The sequence below is a fragment of the Lytechinus pictus genome, chromosome 4, assembly GCF_037042905.1.
Source record: "Lytechinus pictus isolate F3 Inbred chromosome 4, Lp3.0, whole genome shotgun sequence".
NCBI classification, from domain to species: Eukaryota; Metazoa; Echinodermata; class Echinoidea; order Temnopleuroida; family Toxopneustidae; genus Lytechinus; species Lytechinus pictus.
This window is the reverse complement of record NC_087248.1, coordinates 9,192,254-9,216,361: the sequence shown is the minus strand read 5'-3', so window position 1 is coordinate 9,216,361 and position 24,108 is coordinate 9,192,254. Positions and strand designations below refer to the sequence as shown.

General features: G+C 37.9%; 1 protein-coding gene across 1 annotated transcript in view; it reads left to right on the top strand.

Annotated features, from left to right (window-relative positions):
• Positions 1-11,857: 11,857 nt before the first annotated feature.
• The window catches only part of LOC129259596 (popeye domain-containing protein 3-like), a 28,813-nt gene continuing 16,562 nt past the window's right edge, over positions 11,858-24,108 (top strand). Inside the window, exon 1 of the mRNA XM_054897869.2 lies at positions 11,858-12,345. Coding sequence (XP_054753844.2) covers positions 11,858-12,345 — 488 coding nt within the window. The remainder of the gene's footprint in view (positions 12,346-24,108) is intronic.

Below are 24,108 nucleotides of genomic sequence, written 5' to 3'. Positions count from 1 at the left end.
TAGAGTGATGTGTAAATTCAGTTATACTTACATAATAGGTCATCCATAAGAAAATTAATTCAATTTCGTCATGCCTGATTCTTACGCGAGTTGAAGACCAGACAGACATCTTTAACACACCGCGTTTCTTCTAATATGATTTCACTGGGGGATTTCAAATCAAAGTATAGCTGATCCGGATTTACTGGAGACATTCAAAGAACGTGGCATTTTATACAGGATGTACCTCGTGTATATACAAGGTGTAGCTAATCAACTACCATGTTTGAAGTTGCCATATTTGTTGATTGATCATTTTCTGTGTGTATCCTAAGTTTGTGTCTATCTTTTATATTTGTCTTATGTATTCCCCTTCCTCTTCTTGTTTTAGTCTTTGTTTTTATTTTTTTATTTTTCACATTTATTTTTTTTCGTCGAATTCATACTCATTTTCCATCTTTATTCTTTATTTTCATTCTTTATTTTCATATATTCCAGTTATTTTTATTTCCACCCTTTTTCTTCATGTTTTGTTTTCCTTATCCATCCTCTTCAGATCTATTCCTCCATCCCCTGTCTCTAGCTAACTTCTTATCCTTCTACTGTCTCTAACGTATTTCATTTATCCATTTGTTTGTTCATCTATTTCATGCATTTTTAAAATTCTATTCTTCATTTTTCCCCGTTTCAAATCGTGCATCCTCATTTTTGTGGTCATTGTTGAAATCATCTTCCAAACAATTTGCTATTTATTCCTTTTTAGCTTTAATATTTTTTCTCTTTCATTTCTTCTCTTCTCCTTTTTTATTGATGCTTTCATGATGATAGTGTATGATTCGACGATTAGGATGACAACAAATTAGAAGAGAAAGTTGAAAAAGACTTCGTCGTTTTCATCATAGTCGTCTTCACTTTTATCTTCATCGTCATCAATGCCATTATAACCATTAACGTCATCCCCGTTATCGTCATAATAATTACCATCATCTCCACCACCACCACCATCATCATCATCATCATCATTATTATTATTACTATCATCTTATCATTATCATCATCTTCATTATAATCATCATCACCATTATTGTTTTATCATCACCACCACCATTATCATCCTTATCATCATCGTCATCATCATCATCACCACCACCACCACCACCATCATCATCATTATCATCTTCATTACTATTATCATCATCTTTTTATAATCATTATTATCACCATTATTGTTTTATTTTCATCACCACCACCACTATCATCATCAACATCATCATTATCATTATCACCATTATTGTCGTTTCTAAGATATAATGGCAATATACAAATACTGTTCATCATAATTAACAATTGCCATCACCATCTTCATATTCATCATTATTTTCATCATTATCGTAATGATTTAATCACCATCGCCATCTTCATCGTTGTCATTATCACTATCATCATCATCATCGTCGACGTCGTCGTTTTCTGAGAGATAATGGCGATAAACAAATACTGTTCATCATTATCAATCATTATCACCACCACAATCATCGTCGTCGTCGTCGTCATCTGTCAACAGGGTGACAAACCCACTCGTGTATTTGTCAGGAAAATCAATACCCATGCCTTCCCTCTATTCAGACAGGGTTTGTGAGGGCCACCACTGACTATCCCTTTACCCATACATACTCCCATGTAATAGCGCTCTGGTTGGGATGGTAGGGCTGAGGCCTGGTGAACCGCCCCCCCCCCCCCCGAATGTATTCCTTTGGTTAATCCATTTTATCGCATTTTTAGCCCCGTGATTTTGATCAATTAAATTGAGAATTGAATTTTACTCACAAATTTTTAGGAAGATTTCTAAAGAAAATCTGGTTAACCTGACTCAATTGCATGCCACGCTAATGGAAAAAAAAGGCCCCTGAAGTAACCTAAACTTGTTCGACGTGCTGGCTTCGCGTCGTGAAAAACGTTGGGTTATTTTGAGCTGTAGTTTTCCCGATCTCCTCATAGTTTGTGTAATATAATGGTCTAGTCATCTCGGTCCAAAACTATGTCCCATCATTCCAGTAACTACAGCACCAGTCTTTGACCGTAATTCAGGTTGCGAAGAACAACATTTTGATTAAAATATGCACTTGAAATGAACAAAAAATTTGCATTGATTTTGTCCTAGTATATATATAATATATAATTCCCGTTCAAAACGGGACTTCTGGATATGCAAGCTGTCATGAAAATGCGATAAGTGGGTCGCTGGTGTGATGTCCCCACTTTCCTTTTTATAATGTTACCACATGAAAATCATAATTACTTCGTATTTTAGTTTAGGTTGCAATGAAATTAAAGATTATCGTGATGATAAGAAGCCAGTTCGTAGTTCCACTCTGCGCATGATCAGAAAATTCTGCGCATGATCGGAGGAAGGTCATTGTACTAAAGTGACATGGTGGTTTAAAATTTCATGAGTTAAGCACCATCCTTGATGTCTTGATCATTCATAATATATTCTTTTGAATTGTGCCTTTCGTTTAAGCAAGGTTTCCACTTTGGCGAGTTAACATCGCGAGTTATGGCGAGTTATAGCGAGTTGCCAAAATGAGGCACTCGCGATAACTCGCATAAAGCTCACCATGAAACTCGGGATAACTCGCGACAACTCGGCAGAGCTCGGCGGAGCTCGTTCAAGCTCGGGACAACTCTCCTTGAAGTCGTGAGCTGTTTCAAAATTTTTGAACATGTTCAAAAATTTTGCTAACTCGCTGTAACTCGTGCTGAACTCACCTAAACTCGTTATATACTCGCAGCACTCGCAATAACTCGTAAGAAGCTCGAGATAAACTCACAATAACTCGTAATAACTCGCCACATCTGAGTATACGCGAGTGCGTTCCGAGTTTTCAAGAGCGATATACGAGCATTGCGATCGTTTTACGAGTCAAATGGAGGTGCCCACGAGATTAGCGCGACTTTAGATCGAGCACCCCGAGTTACAGCGAGTTTCGTATGAGTTTATTCCGAGTGCGTTGCAATAGCTCAGAGGCATGCCAGCTGAATGATAAATGTCCAGTGATCTATATTTTCCCCACATATAAACCCCTCAAAAAAAGTTTGAAATCTGAGTTTGGCCATTAATTTCTCCCAACTCCAAAATTTACACATTGCATATTTGACATCATTTAAAAGGTCATTCAATTTTCTTTACAATGATACCATGCTTGTTATGATCATGCCATCACGAAAAGAGCAGGATTCAAAAGTGTTGGATAAAGTCTGAATTGAAAAGCTGCAAAACGAGCAAAAAAGTTTGGAAATCTGAGTTTGGCCATTAATTTATCCCGACTCCGAATTTTACACAATGCATATTTGATATCTTTCAAAAGATCATTTGATTCTCTTTTAAATGATCCCATGCTTGTTATGATCATGCCATCAAAAAAGAACAAAATTAATAAGTGTTGGATGAGGTCTCAAGTAAAAAGCTGCAAAACGAGCATAAGTAATCATGAAGGGTCAATACAGAACATGATGTTTTTGTCTGTGTCAATAAAGATGAAAATCCATTCAAATCAAACCCCTGCTTTTTCATTTCATAATGTTTTGTTGTGGTTTATGTTTGTTTGTTGTGTGTTTGCTTGTGCAGAGGTGTGTTTGATTCCATTTGAATGTTGATATTAAGGTGCATGAAAACAATTGCTGAGAATCTCACTCATCATCATGGAAGAAAAGAACAGTGACTTTCAATATTGTGTCATTTTGCAAATTTTGAATTTTGACCTTGCCCCGCATTTCAAGGCACTGCACCTCCATGTGAGCCATAATCATATCATGTAGGGTATCATTTAAAGACACTTAAATGATCTATTCATTGATATTAATTCAACTTGATATTTACTAAAACCGAGGCGGGATTACCGATCAAACTCAAAAGAAACCGCTTAAAATACTCACTCATCAAAGGAACAGTGACTTTCAATACTGTGTCTCTTTGCAACTTAATTTTGATTTTTGACCTTGCCCTACATTTCAAGGCACTGCACCTCCATGTGAACCATAATCATATCATGTAGGGTATCATTTAAAGACACTTAAATGATCTTTTCATTGATATTAATAACAATTGATATTTACTAAAACTGAGGAGGGAGTTTTGATTAAAGTCGGATTTCCAAACTTTTTTTGAGGAGTTATTTTAAAGTGAGAGCACATTTTAACTGACCCACGCAATGTACACGTACTTTTAAAAAGGCTGTTTCCACTGCATTATTACAACTTTCAACAAATAAGGAGAGAAATATGCCTCGATCCAAAAGATCCAAGAGTTGTGGCCATTCAGATAGGGAAACAGCGAAAGAAGATGACATTCAAACAAGGGTAGAAGAAGTGCAGGAAGAGACAATTGAAACGGAAGAGGAGGTCAATGACGAGCAGAGCCAAGGTAAAAAAACAAGACATCAAACTGGACAATTAAGGTCCAAGTGGAGCGCCTCTGCATCACGCTATCCAATATAGAAGTAGTGCTGACTCTGAAAACTATTGTAAAATAATTATTCACAAAAACACCATTCATACATTGATACAATACTACGTTCATTTACAATAAATGACATTTGACCTTTATCATTTGACCTAAGACTTGTCAGTGATACTAGATTACCCCTATATCCACATTTTATAAACTGTATCTAAACTTTGAAAGTTATGACAGTAATATAGTATTAATCTCCAAAATGGCCAAAGTTCAATAACCTTAAATGACCTTTGACTTTGGTCATGTGACCTGAAACTGACATGAAATGTTCGGTGATACTTGACTACTCTAATATCCAAGTTGATGAATCATATCCATAAGCTTTCAAAGTTATGATGGTAATTCAACAAATACCCCCAACATGGCCAAAGTTTATTGACCATAAATGACCTTTGACCTTCGTCATGTGACCTGAAACTCGCACAGGATGTTCAGGAATACTTGATTACTCTTATATCTAAGATTCATGAATCAGATCTATAAACTTTTAAAGTTATGACGGTAATTCAACAGATCACCCGAACATCACTAAAGTTCATTGACCTTTGACCTTCGACATGTGACCTGATATCCGCACAGGATGTTTAGTGATACCTGATTACTCTTATGTTCAAGTTTCATGAATCAGATTCATAAACTTTCAAAGTTATAATGTTAATTTAACAAATACCCCAATTGGCCAAAGTCCATTGACCCTAATTGACCTTAGTCATGTGACTTGAAACTCAAGCAGGATGTTTATATACTTTAATAACCTTATGTCCACGTTTCATGAACTAGGTTCATATATTTTCTAAGTTATGATGACATTTCAAAAACTTAACCGTAGGTTAAGACTTTGATGTTGATTCCCTAAACATGGTCTACGTTCATTGACCGTAAATGACCTCTGACCTTGGTCTTGTGACCTGAAACTCGAAAAGAATATTTTGTAATGCTTGATAAACCTTATGGTCAAGTTTCATGAACTAGGTCCAAATACTTTCTCAGTTATGATGCCATTTCAAAAACTTAACCTTCGGTTAAGATTTGGTGTTGACGCCCCCTCCGCCGGCATCCATCTTTGAGTGCCAAAAATGTGCATTTCCCACCCCTAGGTCGTATGAAACTCTTATCACTCGTAACAAAATCTTTATAACTCGTTCATAGCTCGCTTTAAGTCGTATAAAGGTCACCGCAACTCATACTAAGCTCGGCCTGACTCGTTTCGCGCTCGGTTCACTCGTACAACGAGCGTAGTGAACTCGATGTTGAGTCGTTTGTCACTCAAGCAAATTCCAGGGAAAAATGTAAATTTCACGCGAGCTTGTGCGAGCTAAGGCGAGTTAGAGCTCGCGCAGCTCGCGTATGACTCGCAACTCCAACTCGCCAAAGTGGAAACAACAATGCGTCCACGAACGACTGGTATTTCAGTTTGCCAAGTACATTGTACAACATGCTATAATGTGCATTCAAAGTAGAAATGCAACAAATACCTTTATAGAGCGTTCAATGGTGTGCTATTCTAGTCACCTTGTCTTTTCAATTTCTTCATCCTGCTATGTAAGGCATCCTTACATAATATCTTGCTTTGAAATCTGCCGATCTCAATGAAAGAAATGAAAGGTCATTTGACCAAAATTGCCCATGAAGTAACTACGAACTGGTCTATTAAAATGGTAGTTACTATACTGCTAGTCTATTTCCTTATGAAAAGGAATCATCATGAAAGGGTGCCTTCGATATTCATTTTTTTCATTTAAATCACAGCCTTGCATGCCAAAATATATCTCAACTGCTAAGTAAAAAGATTCGCAAACCTCCTAAACTTACATTTATCATTGTACATGTTACGTTGTCGTCGAATTTGCCAATCTTTACTTTGAACTTTTAACATTTGGATAAATAAAAAGTATCACGAGGTGTTTGTTAAAGATGAATTGCCTCATCCGACCAAGACGACGACTCATACGTGATCGTATGCTCTCATCTATTAAAGTCACTGTCTCCTTCACCCACATTTGATCAATTAAAAACACAAATTATTCGACAGAAGCCTTCGGCACCAGAAGCGCACATACGTCATCATGAATTAGTGATTCACACCTAATCTATCTCTTGCAGTTTGCCTAACGCAAGAAGTAAATATTGTCCCCTTTATTAACTTGTAAATGACGTTTCGTTTTCAGAGATGTTTCACATTTCACAGAGAACATGCCCCTGGGGATTGGCGTTTTCCCCTATTTGGATTAATAAAATGACATGTACCTGGATTATATGAGAAGAAACCATTTTTAATATGCCTGCCGCCATTGGGGTACCGAGAAGGGAATGAGGCGGCTCAAGGAAGTTGCGTCCAAAGTAAAAATGAGAGTTTGTGATTTCCTAGGGTTTTACTCAGGATCATAAATGTTGCTAAAATGACATATTCCGGTTTTCAGAATACCCTGCATTGGCCTATAATAAGCAAGTTCACGGTTAGCTCATGATCAACTTTTCTCAAATGACTTTTGTGATTTTTCATTAGGATAAGCACTATCATTTTCAAATGTAGATGTTGCGTAAGCTTTACCGGTAGAGTATTCAAATTCTAAGAACAAAATGCATTGTATAGACCAGGTGACTAGAATAGTACATCAGGGATAAAGTTTGGAAATCTGTTTTATTGTCTGCCTTTGGTACATTTGACTATTGTTTAAGGCAACTGTCAAATACCAGTGATTATGAAGGCTATATTTATTACTGTTCAGCTTGGATGTGATAAAATGAATATTTTGAAAGGAATACATGAATAATCATCAAATCACAATTGCCTATGTCAGTGAATTTGAAAGCCACCTTCATGGTTTATCTAAAATGACCTTTTTCTGCTCGTGCGCAGTTTACAACCGTGAACAGGCTTATTGATAGATGCATGGCCTAAAATATTTGAAGTAACCAGTATTTGGCCTAGAGACCAATCTGTTTTTACTGCACATTTTAATTAGATAATTTGTATGCCTAACATGAGATAGCGTATCCACTGACATAGCAGCTAACCCATTGAACATGTCAAATGCCTTTGTTATTCTGAGGAAGCTCTCCCGGTATTAGCGCCACAAAGGCCCTATCTAACCATAAGGAGACGTCTCCACAGCCTCCCAGAGTGTACAGTCGCGGAAACCTCTCCCTCATATAAGTTCCTTCGGTCTAAATCAGGGATACATCTCTGTGACGCGGGAGAATTCGGTTATGGTGTAACCCTAGCTTTTGGGGTGTTAGATTTTAACTGTGATCTACCATTTTACATTCCCTGATAATTTGATAATGCATTTTTTGTTTCGGGTGAAATAGGTTACGACACAATTCTCCTAGAGGCCTATAAGGTAAACAATTCGGATGACTAGAGGGAAGGGATACTACTTTTTACACCCCGCAAGAGAAGTCAACAAGCTTTCAATAAAAAACGGTAGCTCCACTTGGAGACTATCAAATTATTTTCCATTTTCCTCTCTCTCTCTCATGTGACATGTGATGTCTGCAAACACTTCACGGTTTAAACACAATCACTCTCCTCAATTGTCAACCCTGGAAAATAGAGAATTCATAAAGTGTCATTTTCCCCTGGATAATAATGCACGCTCTGCCACAGGTCATAACCACCATTATTTGAGGCGGTAAAAAATTATGGGGAAGAAATTGAGAAGAAGGTGCACTAATACACTCCAGAAGGCGGGAGAAAAACGCATTAAGAAATATGATTTAGGTTACAGTACGGTGTAGTGAAAAATCACTCCTGTCGCCAGTGATGTCTGTTGAAGGCTATATTGGTTGTTATTAGAGATCTTGATATGACATTGTTTCCAATACAAAGTAAAGTTCTTATGTGTTTTAACATTAATTTTCTATTTCGTCCATGCACTTTTTTAAAGTAAGGTAGAATAGGGGATAGCATATTCTTTTTTGTCAATTAACACATGTTTGCTTGGTTATTACTTTATTGTCAATAATTACGTAAATGATTATGATTATGATTGTAATGATGAAGAACACAAAAGCAAAAAAAAATAAAACTATTCTATAATAATTATTATAATGAAAATATTGATGACATAATATTTATGATAATAACAATAACATCGGCAGCATTACCAAGAGTATTAATTGATAATGAAAACTACATCCTTGACCCGAAAGGGATGGGTGATCCCAGTACCAAGGTACTTCGGCCATCTTTACCATGTAACCATTTAACCATGGTGAAGATGTGGAAAAGTCCCACATAGCACCATGGAGACATTCCACAAGTAGGTCCATGGTAGCACAATATACACACCTTACATGCGAGTCAGCGTTTGATATGTCTGACGACTGGGCTGAAGATATTTCGACCCAGCCACTTGGGGTTTAATGAGGAAACCTATAAACATGACAAAGTGAAGTGCTTTTTAAAGGTAAAATATGCCATTTGTCATACGACCAAACCTACTGCAAACACTCTTCAAAAAGATTAACTCTGAACAATCAGGGCTTGTGTAGATGCTCAGGGATCTTGGTGATTTGATACTATTTTAATAAAAAAAAGTTTGAGAAACGAAATTCAACAATATGCACTGACATGAATTTTTAAGGAACAACACACGTAAATAGGTATGAAAATTTCGTCAGAATAGGTATCAAGGAATCGCTCTTTAATCTCGAGAGTAAGAGAAGACAGTGAACAGTTCTTCTGTGATACCCGAATCGAAACAATGAGAGGATGGAAGCTGTATTTGCGATCACTCATCTTCGTCATTAAACTCTCTCATAACTGCTTCTCACCAGCTTTTATAAGGCTTGGCAAAGAGATGGGTTTTATAACCTCAGGCGCACGTGGGCGACTGGCGCAACCTACCTTTATTAATGGGGCTCTCGTATAACGCATGGCTTCCTTACCTGCTGTGTGTACTGAGATCGAGGTGATTCTAACCTACTCTTCTTTGGTAGTTTTGTAAACATGATAGCCACGTTTTCGATCACTGTAACTCATTTCTTCATCCGAGTCTTGCTTGAAACTTGATACCGAGTAGTACAAGATCTTCAAAGCGATAGAGCCTGTATGCTCGTATGATACTTTTGAGAAAAGAGTCCTTTAAAGCCCGTCAGTCAAATAAATGAATTGTTATTTTTTCCTACGCCTGGGTTTATTTTCTTCATGAATGATTAAAAAAATAATGGTAGAGTAAGATGACTACTGGTAGTAAAAATATATATGGAAGTTAAACATATAAAACATTTATATCGATTGTTATACCTATGTATAATTATGATATAGGACTATCGAGGATACCGGAGGTTTTGACCGTGTGGAGAGTGTTTATAGAGATGACAAGGGTTTTCTATAGAAAACAATCCGCTACGAATAGACTTATATATTTAGTCCCCATAACAAGTGATCTCTCAGTCTTAGCAACCCCCACTTTTTAGTAATAAACTTAAATTCGTCTCCCATTTATTATCGGAAATTCCACATTATGGGGAATACCGGACAAAGACCTGGACCTGGGACCTATCCGGTTCATAGGTGCATATTCCTCCCGAACAAACGTATTGTAGGTCTAACAACCAGCGGCGTAACAGGGGTCGGTGGCCAGGGGGGGCAAGAGCCAAAAATTTCCCGGTCATATCATGGTATGAACAGGCGTAATGAGGCGACTATTTTGAGAAGGCCAGATATTGCGTATCGGGCAGAATTTTTCTATTAAAAAAAATTGCGAGTGAGCGAAGCGGGCGAGCAAAAATTTTGACCTTTTGATACAAAAATCCATTTTTGTGATAGATTTTGACATGATATCCAGAGAATAATATATTTCACTCTTCTCTCTTTAGATTCCCTTTTTGTGGTCTGTACCCCGCTGTGAACAGGATTCTTTGCGGCAGTAGCGGGAAGAGTAAAAAAAAAACTGAGGGGCACAGTATAGCACATGTACTAAAAACCTGTTTTATATAAGTCCCGAGCGAGCGAAGCGAGCGAGAAAAAATCACCTTTTCATGACAATTTAATGTTGAGCTATTTTTTACATTATATTTAGTAAATGAAATCATATTCTACACTTTTCCTTTGCTTATCTTTCCTCCTTTTTGATTTTTGTTCTTGTTTGTAGATTATTTTTGGGGCCATGGCTCAACCCTTCCATACGCAGTGCTGTGCGGTTGGGGTCCGGGGCGGAGCCCCCGGAACTTCTTGATATCAAAGCCATTTAAACCTCACAGATTGCCGCTATTTTAATCAAATCGCGGGCATATGCAGAATATAGCTTTTACACAACACATTTATTCAACCAAGTTACGTAATGAACCAAATATTTTGAGGGAGCAAAACATAGCAATGTGAGAAAAATTTGTAAAAAGTTGCCAGTATGCAAAGCGAGCTGGAAAAAATATGCCTATTGAAATTAAATTCTAATGATGTGAATATTTTTCCATTATTTTCAGCAAATAACACATTTAATTGTTTCCATTCATTTCATGATACGTTGTCTCCTATTATTTCTTTTATTTCCTCTTGGGTGCGAACCAAGACCCCCCCCTCCCCCGCGCTTGTTTGTCAGTGATTGAACGGGGGGGGGGGCGTTGTAGAGCCATTTGAAAGTTATAAATGAAGAGCCCCTACTGCGTGGGGTCTGGGACAAAGCCCCGGTAGCTTATTTGCATAAAATTTAGCAAGGTTATAGCACAATGTCGTATGCAGTCCATCTTTCTTCCCGCTCAATCATCGGCAGCCCGGTCGTGTTATTATTTTGTTTTTCTTGTCCCTTTTCTTTGTTTTCCAATTTAGCTTTTGACTAATTACATTGTACTTTCGTTTTACGCTATAAGTTGACATTTTGTCATCTTTTAATTACATAGGCCTATTTCGGAATGATTTGTTCTTTCTCAAATGTTCTTCTTTCGTGCATTTTCCCGCTTTCCTTCCTTTTCGTTAAAAAAATGTTCGTTTTCTTTTCACTTATCCCTTCCCTTTCCTTTTCCTCCTTTCCTTTTCCCCTTTCCCTTCCCTTTCTTTTCCCCTCTTTTTTTCTTTTTCCCGTTTTTCTTTTATTTTCCCGGTGAAATCCGCCAGGGGGGGGGGCAACTTGCCCCCCCTGCCCCCCCCCCCCCCGCCTGTTACGCCACTGCTAACAACTAACAACTAAGGCCAGTGTTGATTGATAGACAAGTCTTACTATGAATGTTACCATTATTTCACTCTTTTTCAGGAAGAATAACAAGGAGAAGTGAGGAAAGTCTGGCGACGAGATTTATCAGCATGTGCCTCTACAACCTATTTGGATTCAATAGATGAGACAAACTCTTCCAGAAGCTACAGCCTTCAGCAACCCGGTCCAGAACCAAACACATTAACGCCTTACCGCAGTAGCCAACATGCAGAACAACGGGTCGGACCCTGTTATAGATCCCGATGCCGGTTGCGATGACATGTTCTTGCCGCAGCACTCGGTCTACCAACTCGGATCGTTCATAATCTTCAATGGGTTCCTGGTCCCGCCGAACGTTGGTATAGCCCAGGCCCTGTGGCTCAGATCGGCTTTGGTCATTGGTGGGATTTGCTACGTACTCTGGTCCGGAGCCGTTCTATGTTGGCCCGATGCTTTCGGCTGGAACATGGCATCGTTGTTGCTCAACCTAGCTCACCTTCTGTACCTTATCTACCTCGTGTACCCGACAAACTTTGAAGAAGAGATTGAGAAGGTGTATGAGACCCACTTTAAACCGTTCAATATTACCAAGAAGGAATTTAAAAAGATCTTAGACTGCGACGGAGAAATTTATGAGCTAGATGCAACCGGACGGTACGCGATGGAGAACAAATCGAGAACAGATAGACAGATAGCCATGCTTCTAACAGGAAGGTGAGTCCAAGATTGATTTAGACTCTTTAGTGTGGAATGGATTGTCAATATTAAGCCGTTTATAAATTTATGCAGAACCCTACGACTGGAATAATGGACAAGTCATATTGTTTCTCAACATTGCTAAATGAACGCAAATTATACTTTCCTTGGTAGATAGTGAAATAGTTTATTATTATAAATACAACCTAGGTTCATTTTTTGCATTTGATATTACAATGATCTTTTAAGTCAAATGTAACTTAGCTTTTCATAGAACACCCCTGGATCTTTAAATTAATCTTTAATTTCATTCTCATGCACGTTTCCCCTAATATTTCTATAAAATGGGAAGTATTCACTAAGATTGCAAAGGCGAAACTGGTAAAAATAGATCGTAGCATCTGGGATCTTACAATCAAGTCTTTCAAACACGTTGACGACTAATGAAACATCATGATGATGTTAGCGGGAATCGAAAAAGTGTTTTTCGCATCTTGTTGAACCCCTCGTGGAGCGTTGTGGCCCAGTGGATTAGTCTTCTGACTTTAAAACAGAGGGTCGTGGGTTCGAATCCCAGCCATGGTCAGGAGTAATTTCCTTCAGCAAGAAATGTATCCACATTGTGCTGCACTCAACCCAGGTGAGGTGAATGGGTACCCGGCAGGATTAATTCCTTGAATGCACTGAGCGCTAAAAAGCAGCTCGAGCTAAAGCCGGGGTAATAATAATAAACAATGCGCCTCGGAATAGATTATTTCTCGATAGATGGCGCTATATAAATGCCTATTATTATTATTATTTCATCAGTGGAAAAAGTTGATCCAGGTACAAGACTTTCCATCCATGCTGCTAACTGGCAATTGAATTGATCTGCTGTCTCACTATTTCCAATCGGTCAACGTCAGTTACCATGGTAAAATTGAATCTCAACCAATCAACATCAAGGATTCAGCGTAGTTTTCATTGATTTCCAACATGTCATTGATGACAATTTAATGATACTTTTACACTGATGGATGGGCATTCAAAAGACTGTCAAATGGACACAATGATTGCTACACTGTATTAAACAGGATGTATTTTATGACACCTCTGACCATTTCTATTCCTAACTATCGTTTACTGAAAAAAGAGAGTGCATGAACGTGCGTCCTTGGGACTTGCGGAAGTGCTCTTGTCGGTAACTGCTCACACACCTAGTTTCATGAAATGTTTGAAATCGCAGTGTATCTTACATTCAGCAAACACATGCTTCGGTCACCGTTTTTTCCCCGAGTTCATGTTTATATCATAACCCTACGCCTTGCTAGGCCTTCCATGGTGTTAAGGGCATACAAGAACAACCAAGCCTTTCATTGCATGTTATAAAATACCTTAAAGTCTTTTATGTCAATGGCCCTGGGAAACAGTCCTTATAACAGGTCCCTTTTCGATCAGGCCAGAACGTATATTAAATATATCTGCTCGCGCTGATCGCGCTCGCAGTAATTATTTGTTACATATACGCATCTTGTTCAGGATCACAAACATTGCTGAAAATGTTAACATTTTAAGACAAAATACATGATATTTACACAATATTTAGCTTGCGCTTCGCGCTCGCCCTATTCAGTGATGTATATATGGGCTATTCCACGGTTACTCACGTTACATTTGGAGACACCTTGACTCATACTTGGAGCTGTAATTCCATTATTATTGATAGGAACTAAACATCTCTTTATCACAACATAGTACGCAGTCTGACTATCCTTTGTATAAAAACAAAACTTGGGAAATTTCATTATGCTCCTGGCAAATCTTTGAAATGTGTCGGTTACTCATGTTACATGATTTGGACATGCATAAAATGAAAAGTGGACATAAGTGAAAAGTGAAAGTGTCCTCATGCAAGGCTTTTATGAAAGTTGATTATATCCATTTCAAAGAAGTATATTAGGGAGACAAATTTGTATATAATTAAAAAAATAAAGAACACATGGTTTTTACTAGGGGTGCAGATAAAGTGGTTACTCACGTTACGGTTCAGATGGGCTTTATGTACGAAGACACATTGAGCTCATGTCCACCAACCTATGGAATTACCCATATGTTGTTTTATAAGAATAGGCTAAGAAGTGACTGTCATATATATATATATATATATATATATATATAAGTGTGTGTGGGGGGGGTGCCCTTGTATGTCTGTATATATAAAAGAACATGGACAACTTAATTGTGCCCCCCATCACCTTTGAGGGGAGATTTCAGCCCATGTCAGCACCCCCACTGAAAAACATCGTTCCCATGGCCCTGTTTATGTGTACGTCTTGTAATGATTATGCATAATTGGTACACATCTAATGAAGATATAGAAAGTTATAAGTTAAAAAGTTGTTTGGGTGGCACCTTCATCTGGACTTCTGATAATGTAGTGACGGCAAGATAATGCATTTTGGCGTGTGTGAGGGTGAGTGTGTATAGTGGGGATGCTCGTGTGCGTGTATGTGTCTGATGTAGTGTGGTGACCTTTGATTGATCACTATGAGACAGAGTAGGTATTTACAATGTAATCTCGAAGCTCAGTCGTCATAAATGGACAAGGATAAAAGAGATACAGAGGTTTGGGTCAAAGGGTGCTGGATAGACCTTCGTATTAACGATATAAAGCCGTTTCTTTCTACCAACTATTGTCAGACTTCAACGACACGGATAGTGGCATGTCTACATCTACTGTACGCTGCAAAAACTCCGGTGTTGATTTAACACCAGCCCGAAATCTATATAAATTTATGTACACACCAGAGAAGTATTGAAACAGTACCAGTTTGGAATCAAACCGAAGCTGTTTTAATATTAATTGGTGTTGTATATACACCTTTTTGGTGTTACACCTAAATGAAACTGGTGTTGTTTAACACTTTGCTGGTGTGGACATATATAGATTCCGGGCTGGCGTTGAATCAACACCGGAGTTTTTGCAGTGTAGATTGCACAAAAAAACCAAATTGATTATACTGGTAATTGGGTGGCGAGAGGGGTGTCAGAGAGGAGAGAGAGGGTCGGAGTTAGGTGTGTAGATTATAGGTGGTGGATACGCCCACTTACATGTAGGCCTATTCTCAACGGTTTAATTTGGCGTAATATGCCTCGATCGTAATCTCGACGGGTGCCCCCCCCCCCTTCCCCCACATCCCCACTACCACATGAATGGTGACACGTCTTCATTTGTTTGTGGAATTGTTGAATGTATCTGTTCGGATGGTCAGGTTATAGTGCCATTTGACTTTGTTAACTTCATCAGGGTACAGGCTCTATGTTCACATCTACGGTAGATTACCACACCTTTGGATTTAAAACAAATCCAAAGCGGTTTTGAATAGTGAGAAACAGAATACAATATTTCAATTTAAACAAAATGAATTTGAATTTAAAACTAAAAAAAGGTGAATTTAAATAATTTGAATTATATTGAATAAATAATAATATAAATATATGTTTTTGGTTTCAAAATAGTCATTCCAATCATCCGCTGGTCACTATTCGTAACCACTCTCGATTTCTTCTAAATCAGTCCCCAAAAAAATCCAAAGCAGAAGGGTAATGGAATGATTGATCCGGGGGTGATGCACTTGGGAGTGATTATTATACTTGTACGGCTCTGAAAGATATCATTGTGACATTATGGGTAATTTCTTTCTTCGACTTGCTTATGTTAGCACACCCCCCCCCCCCCCCTCACACACACAAACAAGACGTACTCATAAGTCAACCAAGATACCGATTTTGATAAAGAATGTAGAGGTTTGCATAGTGCTGATATGGTTCATTTGGTTTTCATTATTTTATCTGATTTTCCATGCATGGTTAAACTGATTTTTACTGGAGGTGTTAATATCTACCGAAGATAATCGCATATTATCGCAGTCAAGAAAAGCATTACATGTAAAGGAAAGTTGCAAGAAAGGTATAATCTGCGTGTATGTATATATTTGTGTATGTTTAAAATTCGTGATTTTACCTGCGTGGTTAATTTCTTCCTAATCCTATCCTAATGAACTAAGATATACAAATGATGACGGCGTGAAAAAACATTGGGGCGGAGGTACATCACCTAGAATTATAAAAAGCCTAGTTTTGTTTTGCTTCTTCTTTCATATGGACAATCAAACACTTGCACACCTCTCCGGTACCAGATTGTTGATTTTTAATGGAAAGCGGAGCTTATAATAGCTCCGTCATGTCGACGTTTCATTGATATCCAAAACATAAATTCCCCCATCGTAAATAAATTCCTTGCATACAGTCGTTTTCTAGTTAGATATATTTTACGCTGACGAATAAATGTTACTGGCAAATATGCGCAAGTAATGTTCTTAAGTGATGTGATATGAAACGCTTTTACACCCCTGGATTGCGCCAAAGAAAGACACCTTTGAGATGCGAAATGGTGACTTGGGCTCGTGCAGCCTACAAAGCTTTGTAAATGGTTGCTATGGCTACAAGGAGTTAGAAGCCGATTGTGTGTAGGGTTTATAATCTTATAAATATACATGGTTGGTTTTATGGGCTTCAAAAATATCAAATGGGTTTCAAAATTGTACGCCTAATACTATATTCACTTCCATTACAACTAGCCTCGATAAATAACAGCATGTAATATGTATAAGACTTCGAGAGGGACGGAATATGATAAAATTTGATTTGAAGCTATGTTTGCCTCGCTAACAAAAACCTACTATAACTTGCTCCTTGGTAATGGAATTTTCGGTTGTAACATCATCATATAATGTTGGGACTTGAGTGTTAAAACAGCGTAATTCTAAAGAGTTACTAATTGAAATCATTAGGTAGAATGTTTCATTTTCATGTTTCAATAATAACAAGTTTAACCAATACCGTCACGACATTCAGAATTGTTTTTTTTTATATGCTTACGTTTTTCCTGAAATCTGCCCTTAGTAAATTGGTAAGTGGTATCTCATTTTCCCCCGTCACGGCAACGGTATTTAGATGATATCAGCCCCAGCCGTCACTTGCTTTACTAATCACTGTCCCCTCCTTGGGTTCACTTTGGGAGGTCAAAGTAAGTGGGTAGCGATATGACACGAACAGTTGCTCAGGGACTTAATGACAAACCAGTGCCAAAATTAATGATTAAAGAGACGAGCTCAATGTCAATGTGTTGTTCCTGTTTAAAGTACTATAAGACTTAATATATCATAAATAATATTTCATTATCAGGTAGCAGATTTTTTTTTATTTATATAGACAATAACCCCCAATCTGGACATAAATTGAAGTACGTAGGACTACACAAGCGCGCTACAATTTTTTTCTGTGCATTTCGATGTCTCTGCAGTGTATTAAACTTTCTTGTGTAACTTCTCGTGACGTCATTTGAAATTCAAATTCATTTTGTTTATTTTTTCTAAATAAGTGAGGGTACTCGCTTCATGATTTATTTAAGGGAACGTGAGAAAAATTATGAACGGTGGTGCAGCTTGTCTTTAACGGTCATCTAAGGGACTGGGGAGATATGCAGTTATCACATGTCGACCTTTATGAGTATCATATCTGTCAAAAGTCATCATTCTTAATCAGGTCTGCGGCGTGTGCGAAGTAAACATGTCAGGCGATAACACATGGCATATAGGACTACGGGAAAGATGTAGGCCTATTCAAACATTCAGTGTGTGTGTGTGTGTGTGTTAGTAAGGGTGTGCGTTTATTTGTGTGAAGGGTAGATTGGGGAGTATAATTATGTGGAGGCTATGGGGGCGCTCTGGGATGTAGGACTGCGCCGAAGATATCTCTAAACTTCGCATAGGAGACGAATGAAGGTATCTCTTTAAAAAAAAAAATGAAATGTGTGGAATGGGCGATTAACACTGTGCAATTGTCATGGAGTGACATCGGTTTTGATAATGGTTGAAAACGCTTTCCCTCAATGGCCCTTTTCCACCTTATTTCGCCTTTTGTGTTTTTCGAGTATGCAGAGATTAAGCAAAGCATGTAGTGATTGTGTCTCGCTGTGGGGGAGGGATTGGGTTAGAGCGAAAAAAAAACCCGGTGAATTTATTTGATACGTTTCACAAGGTGGTGCCTGTATGCTTCTGTTTTAAAAACAATATTTAAACTAGTGAGACCGATATTGAAAATCTCCCAATGATTGAAACTGGGGAACTGCGTCCCCCTTGCTGTTACCGCACTCGCCCCTCCCCTACCCCCCCCCCCCCCATCTTTCTGGAAACCCTGGACCCGCCATTGATATTAGAGACGGAAAGTGATTTCCGCATAGACACCAAGTAGGCACACCCTTTAGGCGACAGGTCGCTGGTATAAAGCCTGCTGTAATGAGGCGAATGGTGTTCCACAGGGATCAATAATCGTGGAAGTGACCCTTTTGTAAATTGTTGACGTTCTATCTTTGCGTCAAGGACCTCGTATGAAATGTAAGACCTCTATCTCTTTCTCTCTCCCCCTCTCTTCTCTTCTCCTCCTCTCTCTCCCCCTCTCTTCTCTTCTCCTCCTCTCTCCTCCTCTCTCTCCATCTCTCTCTATCAAAATTTCCCACTCCCTTGTGCACACTCTTTGTTATTCCTACAGTTTTGCACTCGTCCATATGTTCTTCCCAGATTTTTCATCTCTTTCGTTCGACACCGTTTTCGACGCTTTTCTATTAGCCTATGGCCATCTCGCCTTCCTGATGTTGATAAAAATAAGAATGCCTTTTATTTACATAAGCCGGTCTTCCAGCAGGCGCGGCATAACAATATCATCCATCTCCATTCTAATATGGCTGAGCACCTGGCTCGATTGCACGAGGTACATTAAAAAAAATATTTGGTATGACTCGTTTAGTGATCGAACCCAAGACCTTACATTCGTGAGGCAGACGCTCTACCACTAGCCACGTTCCAATTGCAGCTGAATATGGACTACCAGCCGTATAATTTACTTAATTTCTTACCTTTTATTATTGTATCTTAACATTGACCTCATCATATCATGTTATTTGTATGTACTTTGTATCTGTTATTTTATATACGGAAATAAAACAAACAAGTTCCCCCATCTCCCCCCTCCTCCACCTCTTTCCATATAATACATATCTCACTCTCCCTCTGTAAGGTTCGTTGTTTATTAATGCTCCATATATTGGATAATCCTTCGCAATCCTGCTTTGTGATGTGAAGTTCCAGTGATTCTTTAAAGGTCAAGGTCACCCCAGAAAAATGTTGAATGGAATCAATAGAGAAAAATCAAACAAGCATAATGCTGAAAATTTCTTCAAAATCAGATATGAAATAAAAAAAGTTATGGCATTTAAAAATTTCGCTTATTTTTATCAAAACAGTTATATGCACAACTCAGTGATTTGCAAATGAGAGCGTCGATGATGTCCCTTAATCACTATTCTTTTGTTTTTACTGTTTCTTTTTTTTTATTTTACAGATTTGACAATAAGGATCAACTTTACTGAACCATAACAGGTTAAAATATGATAATTTCACATGTTCAGTGAGGAGAAAACCTTGTTTCACATGATTATTAGGAGCAAATGAGAATATTTCATAATTAAAATACAAAAGAAATAGTGAGTGGGTGATGTCATCAGTCTCCTCATTTGCGTACCGACCAAAATAGTGCCTATAACAGTTTTGTGAAATCAAGCGAAACTTAAACATGTCATATATAACTTTCTAATTTTATGTCCGATTTTCACAAAATTTTCAGTGCTATGCTTGTGGGGTCCTTCTCTTTTTATTTAAAGCATCTTAATGTTTGGGGTGGACTTGTCCTTTAAGAAATCTGAGCAACAATATTCTGTTTGATGAAAACAAGAAGCCATCATTACCTTGATCGGCCAGATATGTATACGGGTATGCTCGTTTAATTTGCCTGCAATGGACTTATGAACGGTTATTTCAGTTACTCTTAAAACAAAACTTTATAATGAATTCCATAAATGTTTCAATTCTTTAGTGCAATTAATGAAATGATATGGAAGAATTGCGTTACGCTGGTTAATTATAAAATCAATATAAGTAGATGATCTTCGCCCATCATGTATAGTACTACGCAGTTTCCACTTCCTTATAAACTTACATAAATATCTAACATTGTCATTGTGGGTTTCATGAAAATAGAATGATTTATACAGAAGGGCAACACTTTGATCTATTATTGGTCGCCACATCGTCTAGGATGTGGTGAATTTTCACCTTTTTATATATTGATATCATATCAGTTTTTTTCTGACTAGTGTTAATAATCATGAAAATGGCGTCACTCCAAGTTAAGAAATCAATAATATGACTAATGTAGTGTGACTTAGGTCTGAGCATTTCCTGTGTCACTCTGACTGTGCCGTTGGACTTTGGGGGTGATTGCGCTGTGATCAAAGACGTCAAATAAATCTCTTCTCAAGCGCGGTGTTTATACATAATATATCGCATATTTCCAAATTTAATTTGTTTTAGAATACACTAATTCTTATTAGGGAGGGAATTATTATTCCATCGATGGGGTTTATATACTGAAAGCCACGAAGCCACTTGGATATTGCATTCAATGAAACATCAATTTCAGTTAATTCGTGGCCAGGTTAAACAGTCCTGAGTCCGACATCTTGATAACATTCACCTACTCAGGTTTTATTTCACAGAATTGTTTTCTGTGAATTTCGAATCCGTCTTGAATGATCTTCGTTTTTATTAAGATCGTGGGGGGAAATGAAACAGGCATTTGACTTACAAACAAGGGGATGTCTTTTATTGCTTATCTATCAACAAGAAGGGGTCGTTCTTTATCTACGCTGACAGTTGGTGAAATTGATTTTCTCCGTCTGTAGAATAAATTTGATTGAATGGTATATCGCATTATACTTATGAGCGAGGACGATTTATCCAACATATGTATCTTCGCTTTACATCATAAACTGGTATCATCAGCTATATGGAATAAATTGAACAACAATATTTCACTGGCAGATGGTGATTAATGATATCATCTTTCAATTTGGAGTATATTCCAAAGTATCAGGAAACAATAAAATTTGGATATGTGCTAACTTAACTAATTTCTAGGAGAATCATGGTCGTAAATCGGTGCATGTTTTTTTTATTTATGAAGCAAATTAAGGCTTATTGTAAGAGCGAGTAGAGCTGTGAAGCCATATAAACCAATACAAATCAGGAAAACGAAACGTCATCTACTTTTTCAATTTAAAACCATTGGTGTGTGTATTATATACATGAAGACATTTCAACGACGATGCGTTGCTAGGGAACGAGATAGGCAATGAATACGCACATATTGTGTTATTTTGCCTAGATCTTTGTTTTCCCTTTCCTTTTCTCTCTTTCTTTTACTCGATCGCATGTGGGATGGGAGGATTATCATCAGATGTGGTATCCCTCAGGACGTTCTACAGACACGAGGGAGTGCAATTATTATTTTTTCTACAATAAAGATTAAGGATATTCATAAATTTCTCGTCGACAAAGAAGAATGAAGATGAAACTGGATATCCCTTTCCAAGAGAATATCGCAGGCGTTTTAGTGAACGGAAAACTGTTTATTATAAACACCTTGAAGCCTTTAGCATATAGGCAGAACGTATCAATCTCTCATGACCAGAGACTGTTTTTGATATCCAAAAGCATAGCAAGCATGTTTATCCATCTTGTAAACTACTCCGAGGAATAATTTCAAAAATGAGCTCGATGCGACGAGTAGTTGTAATCATTTCCTCTTTTTCCCCCTCCCCATGAACTCGCATTTTTCTTTTAATCTCAGAAATCACTCTTCCTTTGCGACTTGCTTCATATGTTTTGCATTGGAATAAATCGTTAATTGCACTTCATAGTTAAAGATTAACCTTAGTTAAAGATCTTTGTCAAACAGTGGTAAGCTGGACACAGGTGCGATTATTGATTTAAAATTTGTGTATTACTCTCTTACCAAAGGGGCACTGCCACAGGAGGGGGCAGGGGCAGCGCCCCTCTACTCTTTTAAGTAGTCGAAATAGATAAAATGCGGATGAAGGAAGAAAAGGGTGAGAAAAGGAAGAAGGGATAATAGTTCGCAGGAGAGAGGTCTCGGCCGTCCAACTCTGTATACCCCTCCAATTCATTTGAGAAAAAAAATGTGACGTCATCGTTAGCTCAACTTGCCCCTATCAAAATGCTCTGGAGCCGCCCCTCTCAAACGATAATGATATATAAGAAAAAAAGAGTTTCCGATGGTGCAATGTCATGAATATAGTGTGACCCACTGGTGAGAGCCCCCCCCCCCCCCAACACAAAGTGGAAGGGCAAGTCATTCGTCAACTTTGAACTCAATCTCATATTCAGTCACCCTGTTCTATATACTACCCCCCCCCCCTTTCTGAGGACACTACTTAGTATCGCCTTTTCCATCTTTAGTTTTTTAAATCTGCCAATAACGAACAATAATTAATCATACACAGATGATATATTGTTCTGCTTCGCAAATCACTTATTCATTCTAATTTTCTTTTCACACATTCTGCTTTTTTCAAAACCGCAATTGCGGAATATTGTCTGTTGGTCGTATTAAATCGCAATGCGCAGTATTGTGTACAAAACAAATCCAGGTGTTCGTTTCCGAATGAACACTAGCAAACGGAAAAATAATCTTACTCCTTGGTTACCATGGCAACTGGTGGGAAAAGACAAATGTCTCTGAAGATTTGTCGATCGCTCGCAAGATTTCAGCTTTTACACAAACCTCAGGACAAAATACATACCAACGCACCCACTCCCATCAGCGCATTGAGTAAGAGTCGCTGCAATTAGACTTATGGAAATTCACATGTAATTGTCCCTGCTTCATCAAGTTTACATTAAATCGTTTATTCCCCATTTAGATATTCTTAAAACCCTCCCCGCGGAATGTCATGTAATTGAAGTGGTAGTTATGATTCGAAATAGAAACATATTGCTATAAACACTTACTATATTCCGCAGACTTGTAATGTATATTACTTCTCCTTACTATACTATAGTAGCGCCAGTAGCAGCAGCAGTAAATGTAATTTTAGCATAGTAGCAGAAGCAGTATAGTAGTACTAGTAGTAGAAGTAGTAGTAGGTGTAGTAGTAGTAGTAGTTGTAGTAGTAGTAGTAGTAGTAGAAGTAGTAGTATGAGTAATAGTAGTAGTAGTAGTAGGAGTAGTAGTAGTAGTAGTAGTAGTAGAAGTAGTAGTAGTAGTAGTAGTAGTAGTAGTAGTAGTAGTAGTAGTAGTAGTAGTAGTAGTAGTAGTAGTAGTAGTAGTAGTAGTTATACATGTTCTAGTAGGAGGAGTAGAAGTAATATTAACAGTAGTAGCAGTCTAGTACGAGTAGTGATTTTAGCAATGGTATAATAAGAAGTAATGTTAAAAATATATACCCAGTTATGTTTTCTCCAACTGCTCATGTGTAAACAAAAAAGACATTTGTAGGTAGGCATGTAGGCCTATTGATTTTGAATTTTGTAATCGTCATCTGATTATGTATTAAAAGTATTTATGACCTGTTTGTGGAAAGAGTAAGTTCATGTTTCTGAAATGCTCGTCCAAGAACGTGTCTTTTGGCGTACCATGCAGATTGTCTTTGACCGGCAAATCAAAAGAGTAAACTTTTGTGAGATACTCTCCCAGTCATTACGCGTGGCTTGTGCAAATATAAAGGGTGAAAACCGCCAGAAAGTAAACGATCCTGTCAATGATGACTTTCTTTATCACCATACGTGTGAATCGGCTTTGTGCAGGGGCCGCGGACTAGTTTTG